This window comes from Benincasa hispida, chromosome 12 (genome assembly GCF_027475165.1).
Source record: "Benincasa hispida cultivar pf3 chromosome 12, pf3_genome.v1.1, whole genome shotgun sequence".
NCBI classification, from domain to species: Eukaryota; Viridiplantae; Streptophyta; class Magnoliopsida; order Cucurbitales; family Cucurbitaceae; genus Benincasa; species Benincasa hispida.
The window spans coordinates 72434756-72454594 of record NC_143489.1 but is presented as its reverse complement, the minus strand read 5'-3'; the positions used below and the strand labels follow the sequence as shown (position 1 = coordinate 72454594).

Genomic DNA, 19839 nt, shown 5'->3' with positions numbered 1-19839 from the left:
TCTATACCTACAAAATAAATTAAATGGAGTTGAATGCGATCTGTGTTCAACTGAAAGTGATAGAGCAATGGAAAAAGTGATAGTGTTCGAGTGAAACGGAAGAGTTGAAAATGATATTCGTTTACTTATTCAATTGTTAAGATCCAATAACATTGAATTCTAGTGGTACAATGTTGGTTGAGAATAAATGGTTGCATTTAATTGTAAACGATTGATGGTTGGAAGGAAAAATCAAAGGATGAAGAAGAATAAAAGGAGAGTAGCATTTAAAATTAGAGGCAAAAATGATATTTTTTGTGTATAAAAGATGAATGAGAACAAAGTTTTTAAATTCTCCATAGAAAAGTTTTTGTTTTTGAGTTATTTTATGAAATTTTTCCAGAAAAGAAAAAAAAGAAAAAAAAAAAAAAAAAAAAAAGGAAAAAGCGCTCAACGGCTGCTGGAGCATCGAGCAAAACCCGGGGCGGGGCTGACTGAAACCAAGTTTTCAGAATTTTGTTTCGCGAAGAGCATTCAGCGCATATAATCCACCGAGGAAGAAACTCTTTGCATTGGCGATGGATGCTGGATCACCGTCCTCCCAAGAAAATCAATCATCTCCTTCCTATCACCATGAATCTTCTCCAGGAAAACCTCAATCATTGGAAGACTTAGCTAAGCCTTGGGCTGAGTACGCAGCTCAACAGGCGCTGCTATACCAGCGGGCTATCGATCACTCCTTGGAGTCTGCCATTGAAGCCTCCAAATCTCGCCTTTCTCAGATTCGTTCCACCTCCTATCCTCATTTCCAGAAGGCCATTGTAATTTCTCCATCTCTCAGCCGACACCCCCCCCCCCTGTTTAGTTTCCAATTAAGAATGGATGTTAGTTTAGGTCTCCAAGAGACAGGGGTTGAAAGGACGTGTTGGATTGTACTCAATTCGTAGATTTGTTGGTTGATCGATGCCTGTTGTGTATAAGCCGTTGGCAAGGGCTTGTGGTCTCTTAGTAGTACCGATTTTGAGGGTCTAACATTCGAACCAAAACGTCTCCTGGGTCCGAGCCTCGGGGGTGCTGATGGCCCGGAGGGGAGTAAAGCTGAATAACCGAACTCCAGACCTAGCCTGTTGAATGAATATTATAAGGCTCTCTTAAAGTTTTTTACCACAACTGTTGGCTTTGGAAATAAAATGAAGATTGCAAATATGACTAGCTCGGCTGCTTGTGTTATGTGGGAAATGTGCATGAATTTAGTGAGCCAACGGAAGTCCACATGCATTTCTTAAGTCCAATTGATGTTTCATTTTTTCTCAATGAAAGTTGATGATTTCATTGAAAAAATAGTTATGATGTTTTTGGCACATAGAAGAGTTAGTTCGTAATTATTTCTTTCTAAAGTTGCTTATGAAAATGTTTTTCTTGCCTCTAGCAAGAATTTTATATTTTTATTTTCTTGTCAGTTAGCTTTCTAGTAGGGAGATTTTATACAGTTTCCTCCTGCAGTTCTTTCCTCCAAGTTTAAGGGAGGGTGATTGAGTTGCAGGGCTGCCCAAAAGTTCAAGTTGGACTGAAGAAAAAGACTTCTTGATCAATTTTGATATTGCTTGCATAGTTAATATTCAGATGAAACGTTTCTTTGTTTAATTGGTAAAATCATTTTCATCTAGTCCATAGATTTAGATGCTTTCAAAAAATTCTGTGACAGACTGTGGAGGCAGGCTATGATTGAACAGTCAGGCTGCATAACAAAATGAACTGATTTATTTTATTGAGATATACTTTTATTCGACAGGTCAGGTTGTACAACTGAGTCTTTGACTTCTAAGGTTTTAGAAACCCTCTTCTTTGTTTGAAGTTTGCGTAGTTGGGGTTACATTTTGCCGATCTTCAACTCTCTGGCATGAACACAGCAATGAGGGATAAGTTGTGTCAAGTCAAACTATGGGGGCAGTGTTTGAAGTGGCAGCAATAGAGTTTTCTGGTAGCTTTTGATGATAGATTAAGATCTTCCTCATCAAAGGGTTCACCAAAGATATAAGTGCATAAAGATTGAAATCATAGTTTTGAGGAAATAGCAAGAACTCCTGCAAAGAAAATGAATGCAACTGAACATTCTTAATGTTTCAGCTAGCTGGATGTTGTTGGGGATGGTTTTTTTTTTCCAGTAAGTTTGGGCAGTAATATACCATGCAAGACAGAAGTGGTGGCAGTCATATAAGGTTCAATCTGATAATCATTTGGTTTTTCAAAATTTTACTTGTTATATTACAATTTCTTTACAATGTTCCACATCGTTCTTAAGAAAATATTTGAATTCTTAGCTAAATTCAAAAAACAAAAATAAATTCTTAAAAATTATATTTTAAAAGAATTTCATTTTATTTTAGTTTTCAATATCCAAAACCAAAAACCAAATGATTTTCAAAGGTGGCCATCGGTGATACACGATGTGAACTAATGGTTTTCAGTAGACAATAATCTACCCAAAATCTTGCTGCTTTTTAATTATGTATAGATAGTGCATTCTGTCTCAGTAGAGGGGTTCTGAATTCGTTGAATTTTATAGTCTATGATGGTTCTGTTCCTTATATTTTGGATAATCTTGTTTTGAATTTTCTTAATGAGTAAAAAAAGTTGATTGTTCCTCTTGGGAACATAAAGCATCTGAATATATATCTCTTGGATTAGAAACAATTTCATTGATGAATGGAATATCCAAAGAGTACAAAATGGGCTCATAAATGGTCTTACAAAATATTCCTCCAATCACATACAAGGAAATTTAAGTTGTAACTGTTGAGGGGCTATATACTTTTACACCAAAATATAGCAATAAAAATGGATGATTGAAGGACATCCCCAGGGGATCTTTCTTTTCCTTTGAAGAATCCTAGAATTTCTCTCCTTATATCTTCCAAAGAATGGCTCTGATAATGCTAGCCCATAAATTCCCTTTTGTTGCCTTAAAAGGGTGATCAGCGTGCTTATGATCCATGCAATTGTGTCCAATGGAGCAGCAATATGCCAACCAACAGCCCAGATTTCAGCAGAATAAGAACAATGGAAGGAGTGGACAATTTCCCATAGAAGAAACTTGACTCTCTTTGGACTAGGAAGTTTTGTTTGAAGAGATCCTTCATGAATGAAGTTGTTCCTGAGGTAAGGTGTGATATTAAGGATTTGGCAGTAAGAAAGCCACTGTTATCCAAATTCCAGATCCAAATGTCCTCCCTCATTGTGAGATTGAGAATGGGGATGAGTTGATTTAAGGAGACCCATTTGGAAATTTCATCCTTCATTCCTCCTTGAGGTTTCTTCTAAAGTTCAGCACCTAAGATGAGTTATCTAATTGGAATTTAAGATGCAAGTTATATGCTTGTTTTTATCTCGCCTTGATGCCACTTACATGGCCTAGTCATTGAAAGCCCTTGTTTCCCACAATAAATATTTTTACTTTATATTATTTCATTTTATTTTGTTGCCAAAATAAACGATACATACTCTTTATAATGGAGACCTTATTTGATAGTACCTTGTTCATTCTCTGATTGCCTACTTTTGACTCCTCTGTATTTGTATTTATTTTATTTAACATTATTCTCTAAACTTATCATTCTATGCATTAAAACCATGCCTCTAGGATTTCTTTTGGGAGGGAAAGTCCGAGCTCGCTGCTTATGAGAATGTATTATTTGGAAAAATTAGAGGTTTGTTCCTCATTTATCATTGTGATGGAAAGCTGATTTTTAACTTACCTTCCTTCGTTCTTTTCTTTTTCCCCCCTCAAATATTTAAATAACTGAAAATTGTTGTTTTACATTTTTTCTGCAGATGGTATTCTTGTTGCTGCATCACATCCGCTGATCAGTTGTGGAGTTGCAACTGGCATGGGTTTCTTAGTCTTTAAAAGTATGATATCATTTATTGATTGGTTTAATTTTCTGATAAGATTTTTTAACAGGTAGTTATAAATTTATAGTTTCGTTGACTTCAAATACATTCTTTATCTAATCATTTTTTCATATTTCATATCTCCCAATATTAATTGCTTTCTAAGGACACCAAATTATTCAAGCATGTTAGAAATGATTTTGAATTTTTCTCTAATTAAATCTTCGAAAAGCAAGCACATTATTGCTCTACAATAAATTCACAGTTCACCTAGATTTGAAGGCTACTTATGTAGTCAGTACATGAAACTTGTAACATTCTGAATCTTGAGCATTTATTTTTCAACAGACTAATATTCTGTTTATCCTGCAGAGCCCAGAAATTTCTTATACTACAGAACCATTCGACTTTTTGTGAATGAAGAGGTGAGCAAATTTTGATCTATCATAATTAAAAAAGACGAAAAAGGAAAAAAGTTTAATGTGGAGCTTCAGGTAGAGGCTCTGTATTCAGATATATACTAGTCATTGAAAGCCTATAGTTACTGGTTCCTTTTGAGCTAATCTTCCCAAATTTTTTTTTTCTTGATTTGGTCGCACATTCTCGTAACACTTTTGAGGCTGAAACAGTTGTCTGAGATTTCCTTGTATTTTGAAATAAATTTCCAGCTACTGTTTCTTTGGATTTACCCATGGTTATTTGTGAATTAATGGTGGTTAAAGGTTGTGAAGCTCATATTTACTTGGTATTATGGATTAACATGGGGTTCTATTGTTGCGGAAATCTCCAAACCTACTTCCTCATAAACTAATGTTCTTGTATCTGAGGTTGCTAATGCCAAGTCCACCGTTTCTATGGTTAAAAGCTCTATTCTAGCAATTTGATGACATACCGCCAGTAGCTTTACCTAATCCTTAATCTTTTTTATAAGAATTCTAGCAGTCTGTCTTGATATTTGAATATCTACATATAATATTGGGAGTTGAGATAGGACAGTTTGTATAATAGCCAACATACCTCCCTTTGAGAATTGAGAATATGATGTTTTTCCATTTCTCTGCTATTCTAGAGATTCTTTCCACTACAAGGTTCTGGGAAGGGAAAGGCTTGCTTCCAAGGGGCATGCCAAGATAATCGAGTAGGAGGCTTCCAACTGCAGCAAAAGATTCGAGTTTTTCCTGAACTGTTTTACGTGGTCAATATTAAAGCCTGGGAGAGTAGTTTTGGCTAACGTACTGTAAGAGACCTAGCTAGAGATATAATAGAGTTATCAGTAGAATATTAGTATGGTAAATAGAAGGGCAAATTAGTAAATAGTTAATAAGTTGGTTAGGTCTTTTGGTTATAGTAGAGGAAGTGGGGGGAGTAAGAGTATGAAGAATTTTATGTGAGGATTTCCTAATTGGGAATTTGGAAGAGTCTAGCCCTCTCGAAAGGCTAAGGTTTATTTTGTTACTTTACTTATGAGTTTATAGCATATTTCAATACATTTTCCTATATTTTTATAATTGAATTATCCTCAAGTTTATTTTGTATTCTTGAGTCTTGTTCTTGTTAGGAGGGGTCGTAACAAATTGGTATCAAAGCTATTCTTTCTTGGGTACTATTTTATTTTGTTTGGCAATGAGGGAAGAAGAATCATCGACGTGGGAGTGGTTGCGTAAATGGATTGTTGATCGTAAATGTGAGGCAGCCGAGAGAGGAGAAACTCCATGGACATGAGAGCAAATGCAGAAGTGGATAGCTAATTGCAAGCGTGAAAGAGTTGAAAGAAAAATCTGGGAGAAGATGCAAGAAACTCGAGGAGAAGAAAAGAAAATGATTCAAAAAACATTGGAAGAAAGGGTGGATGCTGCTGGAAGGGAGATTTCTTAGCTGAAAGCCTTGACGCAAGAAATGGCCGAGAAAATCGAGCGGTTGTCAAGGGTAGTCAATAGGGTTTGGTACTCGAGTAGAACGCCCAGGGGTGAGATCAAGAGCTCAACCTCGATTGTGGATGAATCGTCACAGTCATGGAAATTCCATGAGATTAAAGAAGCTGAACGAGGAAGGGAAAAAGGAAACACACTGGTTGGAAGGGAGGATGGAGAGAGAACAGAGTATGTATTGGAGGCCATTGGTGTCGAAGAGAATGATAAGAAGGTTGGAAAGTAAAACAACGTGAGGGTAGGATTTGTGCAGACCACTATCGAAGAGATACAAATGACGAAAATAGAAGCAAAAGGAGAAAAAGAAGGTGAATCAAAGATGGAGGAATCAGAGGAGACTATTTATGAAGAAGATGGAGAGAAGCGGTACCTGATCGTTGATGTCCATAACCAGCATCGAAAGGAGAGATGGTCAGAGACAAGGCTAGGGTTTATCTTGTTACTTTGTTTATGAGTTTATAGCATATTTCAATACATTTTCCTTGTGAAGCTAACGTACTGTAAGAGACCTAGCTAGAGATATAATAGAGTTATCAGTAGAATATTAGTATGGTAAATAGAAGGGCAAATTAGTAAATAGTTAATAAGTTGGTTAGGTCTTTTGGTTATAAATAGAGGAAGTGGGGGGAGTAAGAGTATGAAGAATTTTATGTGAGGATTTCCTAATTGGGAATTTGGAAGAGTCTAGCCCTCTCGAAAGGCTAAGGTTTATTTTGTTACTTTACTTATGAGTTTATAGCATATTTGAATACATTTTCCTATATTTCTATAATTGAATTATCCTCAAGTTTATTTTGTATTCTTGAGTATTGTTCTTGTTAGGAGGGGTCGTAACAAATTGGTATCAAAGCTGTTCTTTCTTGGGTACTATTTTATTTTGTTTGGCAATGAGGGAAGAAGAATCATCGACGTGGGAGTGGTTGTGTAAATGGATTGTTGATCGTAAATGTGAGGCAGCCGAGAGAGGAGAAACTCCATGGACATGAGAGCAAATGCAGAAGTGGATAGCTGATTGCAAGCGTGAAAGAGTTGAAAGAGAAATCTGGGAGAAGATGCAAGAAACTCGAGGAGAAGAAAAGAAAATGATTAAAAAAACATTGGAAGAAAGGGTGGATGCTGCTGGAAGGGAGATTTCTTAGCTGAAAGCCTTGACGCAAGAAATGGCCGAGAAAATTGAGCGGTTGTCAAGGGTAGTCAATAGGATTTGGTACTCGAGTAGAACGCCCAGGGGTGAGATCAAGAGCTCAACCTCGATTGTGGATGAATCGTCACAGTCATGGAAATTCCATGAGATTAAAGAAGCTGAACGAGGAAGGGAAAAAGGAAACACACTGGTTGGAAGGGAGGACGGAGAGAGAACAGAGTATGTATTGGAGGCCATTGGTGTCGAAGAGAATGATAAGAAGGTTGGAAAGTAAAACAACGTGAGGGTAGGATTTGTGCAGACCACTACCGAAGAGATACAAATGACGAAAATAGAAGCAAAAGGAGAAAAAGAAGGTGAATCGAAGATGGAGGAATCAGAGGAGACTATTCATGAAGAAGATGGAGAGAAGCGGTACCTGATCGTTGATGTCCATAACCAACATCGAAAGGAGAGATGGTCAGAGACAAGGACTTGGTGGAATTCGAAACACCGATGTAAGTTTCATGTGCTGGTGAGTTTTAAGTCCTTAAACCACAAAAGAAAACACAAGGACAGAGGAGTCGAGGAACAAGGTCGGCCAAAGGGAAGAAAAAGGAGGCGACGGCAGTGGAAATTTCACAAGGAAGAAGAAGAAGAAGCTGAAGGGAAAAAGGAAAATGTATTGAAATATGCTATAAACTCATAAACAAAGTAACAAGATAAACCCTAGCCTTTCGAGAGAGCTAGACTCTCCCAAATTCCCAATTATGAAATCCTCACATAAAATTCTTCCTACTCTTACTCTCACCCCACTTCCTCTGTTTATAACAAAAAGACCTCACCAACTTATTAACTATTTACTAATTTGCCCTTCTATTAACCATACTAATATTCTACTAATAACTCTATTATATCTCTAACTAGGTCTCTTACATGTACACAGAAGTAAGTATGGCAATGATCTTGTGATCCACATCATCATCATAGTCATTACAAACTCAGATTTTAGTTATGAAGGAAGATGATTGATGGGAATCTGAGGACTTTTAATACCCTATTGCTCAGGACGTGAAATGTCTCTTGAGAAACCAGGCTACTGCCTGCAGTTCAATCACAAACATCAAGGCAGAGACTACATCCTAGCAACTTCATCCAATCCAACAGACTTGACAAGATTATGAACGTGGGCTCAAACCTTCCAAGTACGATGATATCTATACTAAGTTGATTCCCTGAAGCTAACACTCTCCTTTGCTTGGAACCACTTGAACATGCTTCAGATTGACTCTAAATCATCACTCTTGGGCTGGAAGTTAGTCTTTCCATTCCACAAATTAGGCAGAAGAAGAGGAAGTTTGTGCTCAAGTGAAACTTTGAATTCAAGGACACGGTTTTACAACCTATAGAACATATCATATTCAAGTAAGATCACGTGCTCAATGGAATGAAGTAAGCGCAACTTGATCGATAGGAAGGGCGGAAAAAAAAAAATCAATAGAAGGCCAAATGCCTGTCTGATTGATGTTAGGTTCATCCACTTAGATTAGCTCGCAGACATGGCAGTCGTCAAGAAGAAGAACAAAAAGTAGAGGGTCTACAGAGACTGTCTTAAAGGTTAAGGTTATGAACAAGGCATGGCCAAGGATTATTTCCACTCTCATGAACACCTTAGGCTGCATCTAGATTTCATGCTTCCAGTTAACCAAGAGAAGAATGCATTTTGTCATGCATATTAATAGAGAATGCTCTTTGGCCTGAAGAGTAGGAGGGCAACATACACTACCCAACCAAATGTTCATTGACCAATTTAACAAGACAATGACCAGATTATTGCCCTAAATCTTATTTAACATGACAATTACCCTAAATGTCTAAAATAATTGGAGTTTCTCCTCTCAGTCCTCTTTGGAATTATGGAGGAAATTGTTTGCAACATTTAATCTTCATTGGGTTTTCAGCAATGTTTTCAAGGAAAATGTGGCTCAGCTTATTATCGGTCCTTTTTTAAAAGCCCACTCGCTTCAGTTATGGATTAATGCAGTTAAAGCAGTTTTGATGGAAATTTAGTTTGAGAGAAATCAGCGTATTTTTCAAGAAAAGTCTCTTCAATGGTTTAACCGTTATGAGATTGCAAAAGTTAAAGCTTCTTCTTGGTGTTCACTTTCCACGAATTTTTCAGATTATTCTATTCAAGATATTTGTCTTAATTGGAATGCTTTCATTCATTTTATGTAATGGTATTATTAGACACATGGTTTTCTATTGTATTCGAAATGTTCGTTTTGGGGTATAATGAGGATGCTATGGGTGTGTCAACCTAGTTGAGATAACCAGGTGCATTTGCTGATCCCTATTTCTTATTTTTAGTAGTTTCTTGTAATTCGAGCATCGGTCTCTTTTCATTTCATCAATGAAAAGTGGTGTTTCCTTTTAAAAAAAAGAGTCTCTCTCCTCATTCCAACTCTCTTTGTAACATGATTATTGCTACTAAGTTTCGTCCTCATCCTTTTGAATGACAGTCAGGCGGGGTTTAAGGCACTTACTTGGAAGGATATTTCTTAGGAGCTTCCTTCTTTCACTCATTTGGTCTGTTGTGTGGCGGGGGAGGGAAGAATGTGTACTTTTGAGAAGATTAGTGGGTGGGGGATAAACCCCTCTGCTTTATGTCCCCTCATCTCATCCTACTTCCTTTAAAAATCTTGTGGTTTTTGGCTTTTAGTTTGATGATTCGGTAGGGGAGCTCCTTTTCTTTTTATTCAAGTTTTATCACTCTTTGTTCAATAGAGAGCTACGAGGGTTGTCTTTCTTCTGTCCATGCTTGAGGTGTTTATTTTTAGACATGGGAGAAGGGACATTTGTGTGTGGAGTCCCAACCCTTTGGAGGGATTCTCTCGCAAGTTTGATCCGTTATTTGAGTCTAAGGGGTCCTGCATAATCACCACTTCCCTAATAGGAAATGTGTACATGTATATACATCCAAAAATTCACTCTTTGCTCTAATATGCTTTCACACCAATGTGTAGTTCTATACTAACTTTGGCATCAAATTTCTTTGGTTGACATCCACTCTTTGCTGAATGGGCTTCTTTATCTAATTATCTTCCATCTGTTAGACATTGTCCTTCCACTCATGTTTGGATTTGGCCTTCAGACTCTTCTGGTTACTATACTGTCAAATCTCTTTTAGTTGATTTGATTGATTCTGTTGATCCACATCGGAAAGACCTTTGTTTTGTTATTTGGAAGGACTCCTACCTGATAAAGATTAAAATTTTCTTATGGGAGCTCAGCCTTGGAGCTATTAATACAGCAGATTGTTTGCAACGCCGTATGCCTTACCTGCACCTCTCCCCTTTTGGTGCCCTATGTGTTGCCATAATGCTGAAACTCAGGCTCATTTGTTTGCTCATTGTTCCTTTGTGACATGTTTTTGGAATCTTGTTTTGGATGCCTTCGGTTGGCCTTTGGTCTTCCCCAATTCTACTTTTGATCTTTTGGCTTCTCTATTTGTGGGGCATCCTTTTGGTGATTCTAGAAGAACCCTTTGGCTGGCTATCGTGCGAACCTCCTTTTGGACTCTTTGGGTGATTGTAATGGTCGGATCTTCCATGACATATATTTTACTTTTGATATATTTTTTGATACGGTGCTTACTCATGCATTCAATTGGTGTAATTTTGAGCCTCCTTTAAATTCTTATAGTTTGTCTTTCTTCCTCTTCCATTGGAGAGGTTTCTTGTAACTCCTATTTCATTCATCAATGAAATGTTTCTTTTTCCAAAAAAAGACATCCACTTGAAACATGTTTGATTTATTATTTTTTGGTTCAGGGCAACTAGCCTTGATTCTTCTGATTTTTCAGCCACCGCTTTAGGGCTGAAAATGACCTGTTATTCGTGGTGAATCTGTATCATTATTCGTACCTTACCACAACCCTGCATTGCCTATGCATATAGATTCTTTATATTACAATTAAATTTTACTTATTTATATGACATTATTTTGGCTCTAAAGTTTGAAATGTTAAAATTATGAATTAGAATTGGAAAGTTAAAACAATATAATTTGAAACAAGACTATCTTTGTCATATAATATTTATTTAAATGAATTATTTTCTAACTAACTTAGTGTATTATTTATCTAATGCTGACTGTCATTTTAGACATGCTCATGCATGTACACATATGGGGGTTGGCAATTTCCCTTACGTAGGAATAGGATAGACTTTTTATCCTAATGTATCGTGCATGATTTTTACCAATGCATTGGCAGTCTTTTACTTAGTAAAAATTTGGTACATCTATATTATATACTTGAATTTTAATAAAATTTATTAGAGCATGTTTTCTGCCTTGAAGGATGTAATATTTTCCTACAATTATAGGTTTCTTAAAATTAGTGTCAGCTACTCCTATAGTGAAAACCCATCCCCAATTTGAACAATACATTATAATTGTACTCATGCAATAGTATCCATCCTCAATCCATTTCCACATACTAAATGTGTCCAAATTGAAATTTATTCTATCACTGTCCGTTCCCTCTCTTTATACCATTATGAAGTTAATCAATTTATCCTGTTATTCCAACTTTTACAAATTTTATTATTTCTCTAATGGATTATCATGGAAAGTCCTATCTTTATATTGGTTTTGCAGTCCTTACTTTCCAAAGCTGATGCTAACGTAAAAGAGTTGCGACAGTCAATTGATCGGATAAAGGTTGAAAGTGAGAGGCTGGAGGTAGGATTATATATTTTTCTTAAATCCTTAATTCATTATCGCTGATTGAAAAATTAGTAAAATTGTCACATGGATACCTTTGTGTTTATTATATTGAAAAGAGAAATGATTCCTTTTAGGGAAATGCCACTTTTACAATGTATAAGATATTGCTACAAGGTTTGATAAAACTTATGTCTTTGCGTAGAAGAAAAAAGTTCAAATCCAAAAGAGTGATAAAAGAAAACAGTGAAAAGAAAACCTTCCGCACTTGTATGAAACTTTGAAGCTAATGGAGAAACTTGGACATGAATAGTACTTTGGAATGGAGGAAAAAGAGTGAAGATTCAAGAGAAAAGAAATAGAAGCTTTGTTATTTTAGTAGAGTCATGGGAAGCTAGGATGCTAGTAGAGTCATGGGAAGCTAGGATGCTTGGTAGAGACGATTACGATAAATTTAGAATAGCATCAAAATTGGAAATTCTTTAGGAACATAAGCATTGCAGAAGGATCAGTTGGTGTGGCGACTAGCAAGCCAAGGAGACTTGTATCTGGTTATCTACATCCCTATCATCTGATGTAAGGGAGCTTGGCCCTTGGGTTTTCAGGAGAAGATATGGAGATTGTGCAAGAGTTCATCCATGATAGCTTATGTGAGACATTGTAAGAAAGATACAATTTTCAATGAGAGAGGAGTTCATGGAAGTATGCTAAAGGGTTGGATTGTCGATGGTAATAAATGAGAATGGAGAACTATTTTCATAGGGGAAGGAGTTGCCTTTAAATATAGTGGAGGGAGACTCACCTTAAGAAAAAGTGAACAACAATCAATTCTTTAGGGAAAAACAACCAGACTCACCTTAATTCATTCGGTTTTGAGTGAAATTCCCATCTACTGATCTACTTCTCTTTCTCTAGAGCCCCGCATTCGGTCTGTAAGAGCTTGGAGAAGCTCATGAAGATTTACTTTGGGAAGGTCTGGAGGAAGGCAAAAGAGCTGACTTGGTGCATTGGGAAACTATTGGCAAACCTGTTCACCTGGGAGGGTTGGAGCTAAGGGAATTTAAGGGCTCGTAATAATACCTTACTGGAAAAATGCTTATGGCGTTTTCCCCACGAGTCCTTTTCCTTGTTGTGTATGATTATTACGAGCAAGTATGGTCCTCATCCTTTTGATTGGATTTTGGGTAGGATTAAAAGCACATTAAGGAATCCATGGAAAGAGATTTCTTTGGATCTCTCCACTTTCTTTGAGTTGATTCAGTGTGTGGTGTGAAATGGGTTTGGGACTTCTAGGAGAACAGGTGGTTGGGAGATCGCCCCCGTTGCAACAAGTTTGCTCATCTTCATCATCTTTCTACTAAGAAAAACTGAAAAAAATGTTTTGTTGCTGATGTTCTGTTGCTTTCAGGGAGCTCACTCTCTTTCTTATTTGGTTTTCGTTGTCCTTCATCCAATAAGAAAATGACATTGGTTATGACCCTCTTTTTCTTTATTAGGGAAGTTGAGGTTAGGTATGGGAGAAAGGAAACTTGTTCGAGTCTTATCCTTTCTATGGGTTCTCTGGTAAATCTCTCTTTCATTACTTACTAGATTCTTCTCCCTTTAGAGAGTCGGTCTTCTCCATTCTTTGGAAGGTGACAATCCCAAAGAAGGTGAAGTTCTTCTTTTGGCAGGTTATCATGGATACCTTGGACAGGCTTTTGAGGAAGTTGTCGTCCTTGGTTGGGTCTTTTTGTTGTACTCTTTGTCAGAGGGCAGAGGAAGATTTGAATCACTTATTTTGGCATTGTTCTTATGTGCCATCGGTTTGGAACATCTTCTTTGGGCTGTTTCACTATTGGATAGCCCATCACAGAGATTTTAGTATCATGATCAAGTTCCTCCATCCACTGCTTGAAGGTGGAGGGGGTGTTTTATGGAAGGTTGGGATGTGTGCTATTGTGGGGTATTTGGGGTGAGATAAACAATAGTATCTTTCTGGGGTCAACAGGGAACCTTTCGATGTTTGGTTCCTGGAAAATTTCAATGTTTCTTTGAGTCTCTGACGAGTTCTTTTTGTAACAATTTGTTAGGTCATTTCTCAATGAAAGTTGTTCTTTTATTAAAAAAAAAAAAAAAGAATAGTGGAATGGTAAAGGATGTCTGTATGAACTCAGATGTGCTCCCATCATGATTACTTCTCCATATTGGAAGCATAAGATAGTTAATTATTGAGGATTCCATTCATTATTAATCCATTGAAGACTAGCTACAGCCACCATTTCACAAGCAAGGGCTCATCTACAAGTATGGGGACTCACGCTACAGCAAGAAGAATTTTATACCATCATGGAAATATCTTCTTGTTGGGGACAACCATTTGCTCCCAGTTAACTTTAGCTTTTCGCTTTTGATTCTTATCTAACAATATGGATGTATAAACGAGGTACTTTGACTTTTCTCACATGGCATATACCTGAGCAAGGATGTGGGAACATGACGAACCGTATGAAAGAAGAATTTTATACCATCATGGAAATATCTTCTTGTTGGGGACAACCATTTGCTCCTAGTTAGCTTTAGCTTCTCGCTTTTGATTCTTATCTAACAATATGGATGTATAAACGAGGTACTTTGACTTTTCGCACATGGCATATACCTGAGCAAGGATGTGGTAACATGACGAACCGTATGAAAGAAGCTCACATGGAAAGAGTATCATTATGGATTGCAGGGTTCAAACAGAAAACATCCAGAAAGGAATTATATTTCTCTTCTGTACAATTTGCAGCTTGAATTTGTCGTTGTTCCATGTTTGAAGTGTTTGTACTCTAGGAATGAGAAGTTATATGCTTTTCTATAATTTTCATTTGGAATGAGAAGTTATATGCTTTTCTATAATTTTCATTTCAGAAAAGAACACTTCAAGCTCAAGAGGAATTGATACGAGGAAGAACAAAACTCAGGTTTGCACTAGATTTGTTGCTAATGAGCTGTTAGAAATAATACCCTTATTGGTACCCCTTCTCATTTCTTATTACTTTGCAGGCAAGCAGGAAAACAGATTGAAGGTGTGATTCAGTCGGCTTATAAAATTGAAAGAAAGGCAAGAGGTATACAAATGGGTTCTCTAGCCATGTTGAAATTGAAGGATGGTTAGAACAGTGCATGAACTTTTTCCTACATCTCATCTCGCACTAATGTTTGTGTACCATCAGGTTTAAAAGATATTCTTGCAGATCTTCCCACAAGGGAAGCTTCACGATTTAGGACTCAGGTGATTGTTCCATTTGACTGTTCACTTTTTTGATAGTGTTGCATCCTCATCGAAGACTGTTGAGTGTTGAATTCTCTTTCAAAGTATTGATTGAATAGAGAAATGTTTAACATTTGGTTAGAAGAAACTTCAGAGTACGCAGCCTACGAACTTTTAGTTCTTCCTCGCAGTTTTATATTTTTTATAGTCATCAATTTCCTATCCTTTTTATGGTAACTCATTTGTGATGTATCGAAAACTCAGTTTGTGAGTGTGCGTGCACACAAATGAAATAAATTCAAGTTTTACTCAACATGAATCAATTGTAATATCAAGCTTTTAATTTCATCAATTTTAAACCTTATACTAGGACACGTGACCCTTCTCCCTCTCCCAGTCTCCCTTAAATTCTAATCTTCACTGCTATCCGTTGTCACTGCTAGTTACTACTCCTTTGCTGTTTGTTGGTCATGTACGTTGCCATTCATCGGTCGGTCTTTTTTCTTTCCACTTTTCTTCTCTCGCCTAGCTCAACAGCTCTTGGGGCCGGGCCCTTTCTCCTCTCCTCCCTCTCCCTAATACCCCAACCCTTCCTACCAGCTGCTGCTGTCAGGTTCTACCAACACTGCTAGTTGTCATCCCTTCGTTGGTAGCTTGTTGTCTTTCGTCGATTGTTTCCATCATTGTTTGCCGGTCGTTTTTCCGCTACCCTTTTTTCTCTCGCCTTACTCAACAACTGTTGTGGAACTATCTTAGTTGGAAACCCTTTCTTTAGGAGGGTTTTTTTGTGATCTTGGTTTTATGTACGCCCTTATATTCTCTCATTTTTTTCTCAACGGAGGCAACAGTTTTTTTTTTTTTTTTTTTTTTAATAGCTGTTGTGGAAGTTATATTCTGTATTTTCTTCTTTTTGGGTTCTTTGTAGTGGTTCTTTTTGTGTTCCATTTTGTTTTTTTTTTTATTACCTTGTCGAGTTTGTATCTTGAGTCTTAATCTCTTTCATTTATTCAATTATTTGTGTTTTTTTTTTCTTGTTTTTGGTTTGTTTCATAACCATTTTTATCTTTATGTTCTTTATTTTTTAACCTTATACCCAAGTAATGCAATTCACGCCCTCAGTTCAGTTGGATGTGACACACTGACACTCTTTTCGCGTAGGTATTTGCTATTTAAATTGTGTTATTTTGTTGCTAGATTTGAGTGTTAATTTTAATCTTTTTGATTCTAGGATTAGGTTTCAAGTATTTTCATGATTGGGGCTTGGCATTATTTGACATGGCTTTAATTGTTATCTCAATTAAATTTTCTATGCTTTATTGGTTGGTTCATGGGAAAGATTAATTTTAGGACTTGTTCAAGTTCAATTTTTGAATCCATGGAATCGAAAGTTTAAAATTAAAACTGACTCAAACATATGGTATGAATCAAACCTTTCCCTTTATATTTCAATATACACTAATCTTGTACTCTTCATTGCAGGTTTCTAACCTTGCTTCTGAGGCAAAGAAGGAAAGAATTGGCTTGAGCAAGGAGGTCTCAAAAATAAGCAACTACGGTATCTCTGTCTGATAAATTCAAATCCAAAATTTGGCTCAGCCTCAACAATATTGCTCCATCTCAAAATTCACTTGGTCTGCTCTGAAACCACTACCTGCATATCCTCTCTCATCTTTGTTTTTCTTTCATTTACCGTTGAAGGCTGAGTTCTTTTTTCTTCTTTTTATGGTGCTCGGCCAAAATAAGTTTTGACGGCTATCTATTCAGTTGTACCATTGAAAAGTGAATTTGATTGTTCAGTATAATAATTGTAGATGCAATACCAATAGAGCTGGTTCTTTTGATAGAATCGTAATCCTAACAAACTCTTCTTGTACTTGTAAATTCGAATGTTTATGGGAGTGGATGGCAAAATTAAGCTATAACAAATTTATTTGGTTAGAATTTAGAAGTGTGGTGTTCAATGGGTCAGAATGTTGTTCACTGATCACCCTTTTGTCTAATTCGAGCTACTTTATGGAAATTTTGGGATGAGAGTAACTCAAGGATTTTTTAAGGACAGGAAAGATCGCCAGAAATTCAGAATTATCACTACTATTTAATGTTTTTTTTTTTTTTTTGTGAAAATATTCAACCTTTCGATGCTTTCAGTTCGAATTTCCTTGTATCGAATTGAAAAAACGATTATGTAATCTCTATATGGGTCCCTTTTATATATTAAAAAAAAAATAATAATAATAAATAAAAGTACAATGTGAAAGGTGGAAATTAACTGGGACACCAATTCAAAATCATTTTGTGTACTTATAACAAGAAGAGATTTTGGCTCTTCTTAATGTTGCATTTAATATGAAAAGAGAAAATACATTTAATCTAATCTTTTCCCATTTTTGATTGGAGAGTGAAAATATATTTATTATATATTTTTTTATTTTCAATTGGAGAGAATACATTTAATATTTGATTTTTGATATATATGATATGTTTCATTATTTGTTTTGAGTCCTATTTGTTTTCATGTAATATATTTCATTGTTTATTTGACATATATCCGAGATGCTCAATATGTAAACCCTTCTAGTTAGGTATCGCTTGTGTGCCTATAAAATTTGTCTTTCTAATGTAATTTTTATATAATGGTCTGACTTATTTGAATTTGTCTATTATAGTTCATTGTTCACATTTTGCGTTATTATCTCATATATATTATAATTTAGATTCATGGTTATTTTTAAATATATATTAAAACATTTGTTTTTAAATATTTGCAAATATTCTAACCAATATATGAAATATACTAGTAAGATTGACTAAATTTCATTTAAGTAAATTTAATAGGAGCTTCTTAACACAAATCTCTAATTTTGAATTAATGTGACCGATTTAAATTCATTTAAAACCTCATGATTTTCACATAAAGAACGTTATCTATCACGGTATATGAATCCCAAATGAACTTTCTGTTATTGAATATATCATAAAATATATATAATATATCTATCACGGTATATATTAGTGCATATATCATAAAATAGATAGTCTCAATAAAAAAATTGAAGATATATATCACAGTATATATCGAAAATGAATATATATAATACAACATATATCGAAAAATCATTCTATATATAGAAAATGAATATATATACCACAATATATATCGAAAATGACAGTACAATATAAACCACCTTACGATGTCGATCGTCATCATCCAGAACCCCATGTCGGAAGATATATACCACAATATATATCTGCTCGCTTCACACTAGAAAATGCGCTAGATCTGCTTGCCTCGTGTCGGAAGATTCAACCCATGCCATCTGTCTCATCCCCAGCCGTCGATTCGCCCACACCGTCTGTCTCCTGCATGCAACTCACATCGTCGGAAGGATAAAAGAGAGGGAGGAGAAAGAAAGGGGAAGTGAAAGAGTTTCAACGTTTTTTCTTTTCTAAAAAAGAACATTAATGAGCGTGAAACCTTAAGCTTTTGCAGGAGGGAGAGAGAATCAAAACTTTATATATATTATGTGTGTATATGGGGTCAAGACTTAAATTGTAAATAGTGACTGATATTAGTGGAAAAACAAAATTCAATTAGTTTTTTTTTTTTTTTTAATAAAAAATGAAATATTCAAGATATTAATGTAATATAACCCTTATTTTAAGACTTTTTATATCGAAAGGCCCGGCAATAATTGTGAAGTTAGTAAGCAATGTCCAATGTGCATTACTTATTATGCTACTACTCTTGTATTGGTATTGACCAAATGGTCATTATGTTTGTTGAAAATGTCCTTTTTGGCAAATGAGTATCTTAAAATACAAAATGGAAACTCATTAATGTTCACATTGGAATCAACAAAGCAACCGTTGTTGCTTTATTACTAAGAAATGAGTTTTATAGAGCAATAATAATAAGAAAGAAAGAAAACATGTATACATAAAGAGTTGGAGTACACTTATCATGGAAGGGTTGCTGACATAGGAAGGTAACGCATAAACAAAGAGAATTTCTTTATAGTGGACCTACATTGGATCCAAGTTGTACTTGTTTGAGTGGAAGCAACTTCATTGAGAAAATTGAAACCGAGAGTAGAGGAAATTTTACTTTGTCTAGGAGTGAGTTTGTAGATATTGACAAGTACTTAGCGTCCTATCATAATTTTTGAAGTTGGTAGATGTTCAAGAATAATGCTACGAGTGACTTGAGTCAAGTCACTTCGAGCATAATTTTTGTTAAATTATCGATTGACTTAAAAGAAGTTGATTGGTAAAAGTAAATTTAATATTATATCGAAATCAATATTAATTAAGGAACGAAAAAAATATTTCAAGGGTTTGATCATATAATTTCCTGAAACATTTGTTCTTATACTATATTAAATCACCGAGTGATCCAAAAATTAAGCTATTGGGTAAAAGTAGATTTAATTTTATTTCATCTAACACTCTACCTATTATCATATTAAAAATTGATGATTTGATCTTTTAACTCCTATAATTGTTATACTTAAAAGAAAAACCTCTTGGATATGTTTTTTTAAAAGAATTAATCAATATAAAAAATACAAAAAATCGCTCTCAAATTTTTATGTGCTCAATATCCTTATATTATACTAGTAAATAAACTTACAGGGTGTTTGACTCACCAAGTTGGGTAGGTAACTTTTACCAACTAGCCCAACTCAATGTTTGGGCCATAAACTTATTTGTTGAGTTGGTAAAAATTAACTCAATCCAACTCTCATTCTTCCAATGTTTCTAATGATTCCACCCACCCGCCACTGATGGTGATTAACTATGTTAACAACCACCATCGATGGTTACTGTTGCCTCACTTCGGCGACCACACCGATGAGTCAAATCTCTGGCGACCAAGGATGAAAATAACTGTCAGTAACTCAAATTTATTGATATATGGATGAATATTCCAAAAAAAATCACAACTCGAAATATAT

At 35.6% G+C, this 19839-nt stretch overlaps 1 protein-coding gene across 2 annotated transcripts; it reads left to right on the top strand.

Moving 5' to 3' along the window:
* Window positions 1-280: 280 nt before the first annotated feature.
* Window positions 281-16829, top strand: LOC120067608 (alanine-tRNA ligase). 2 transcript variants are annotated; one of them, XM_039019150.2, is made up of 9 exons: window positions 281-800; window positions 3620-3686; window positions 3811-3888; window positions 4243-4295; window positions 11584-11667; window positions 14542-14594; window positions 14677-14741; window positions 14847-14905; window positions 16364-16829. In XM_039019150.2, the coding sequence occupies exons 1-9, from the start codon at window positions 558-560 to the stop codon at window positions 16451-16453; spliced, it is 792 nt and encodes a 263-aa protein (XP_038875078.2). In that variant the 5' UTR covers window positions 281-557; the 3' UTR covers window positions 16454-16829. The 2 variants fall into 2 exon arrangements, with proteins under 2 accessions (XP_038875078.2, XP_090164677.1); XM_090308551.1 differs by lacking the exon at window positions 11584-11667 and having other exon boundaries at window positions 334-800.
* Window positions 16830-19839: the final 3010 nt, after the last annotated feature.

What these genes read in the sequence shown, in the direction of transcription:
- LOC120067608 (XM_039019150.2), top strand. Translation starts at nt 558, where the DNA reads ATGGATGCTGGATCACCGTCCTCCCAAGAAAATCAATCATCTCCTTCC. An exon ending in TTGAAAGTGAGAGGCTGGAG is followed by an intron (nt 11,668 to 14,541) that starts GTAGGATTATAT and finishes TTTTCATTTCAG; the next exon opens with AAAAGAACACTTCAAGCTCA. An exon ending in AATTGAAAGAAAGGCAAGAG is followed by an intron (nt 14,742 to 14,846) that starts GTATACAAATGG and finishes GTGTACCATCAG; the next exon opens with GTTTAAAAGATATTCTTGCA.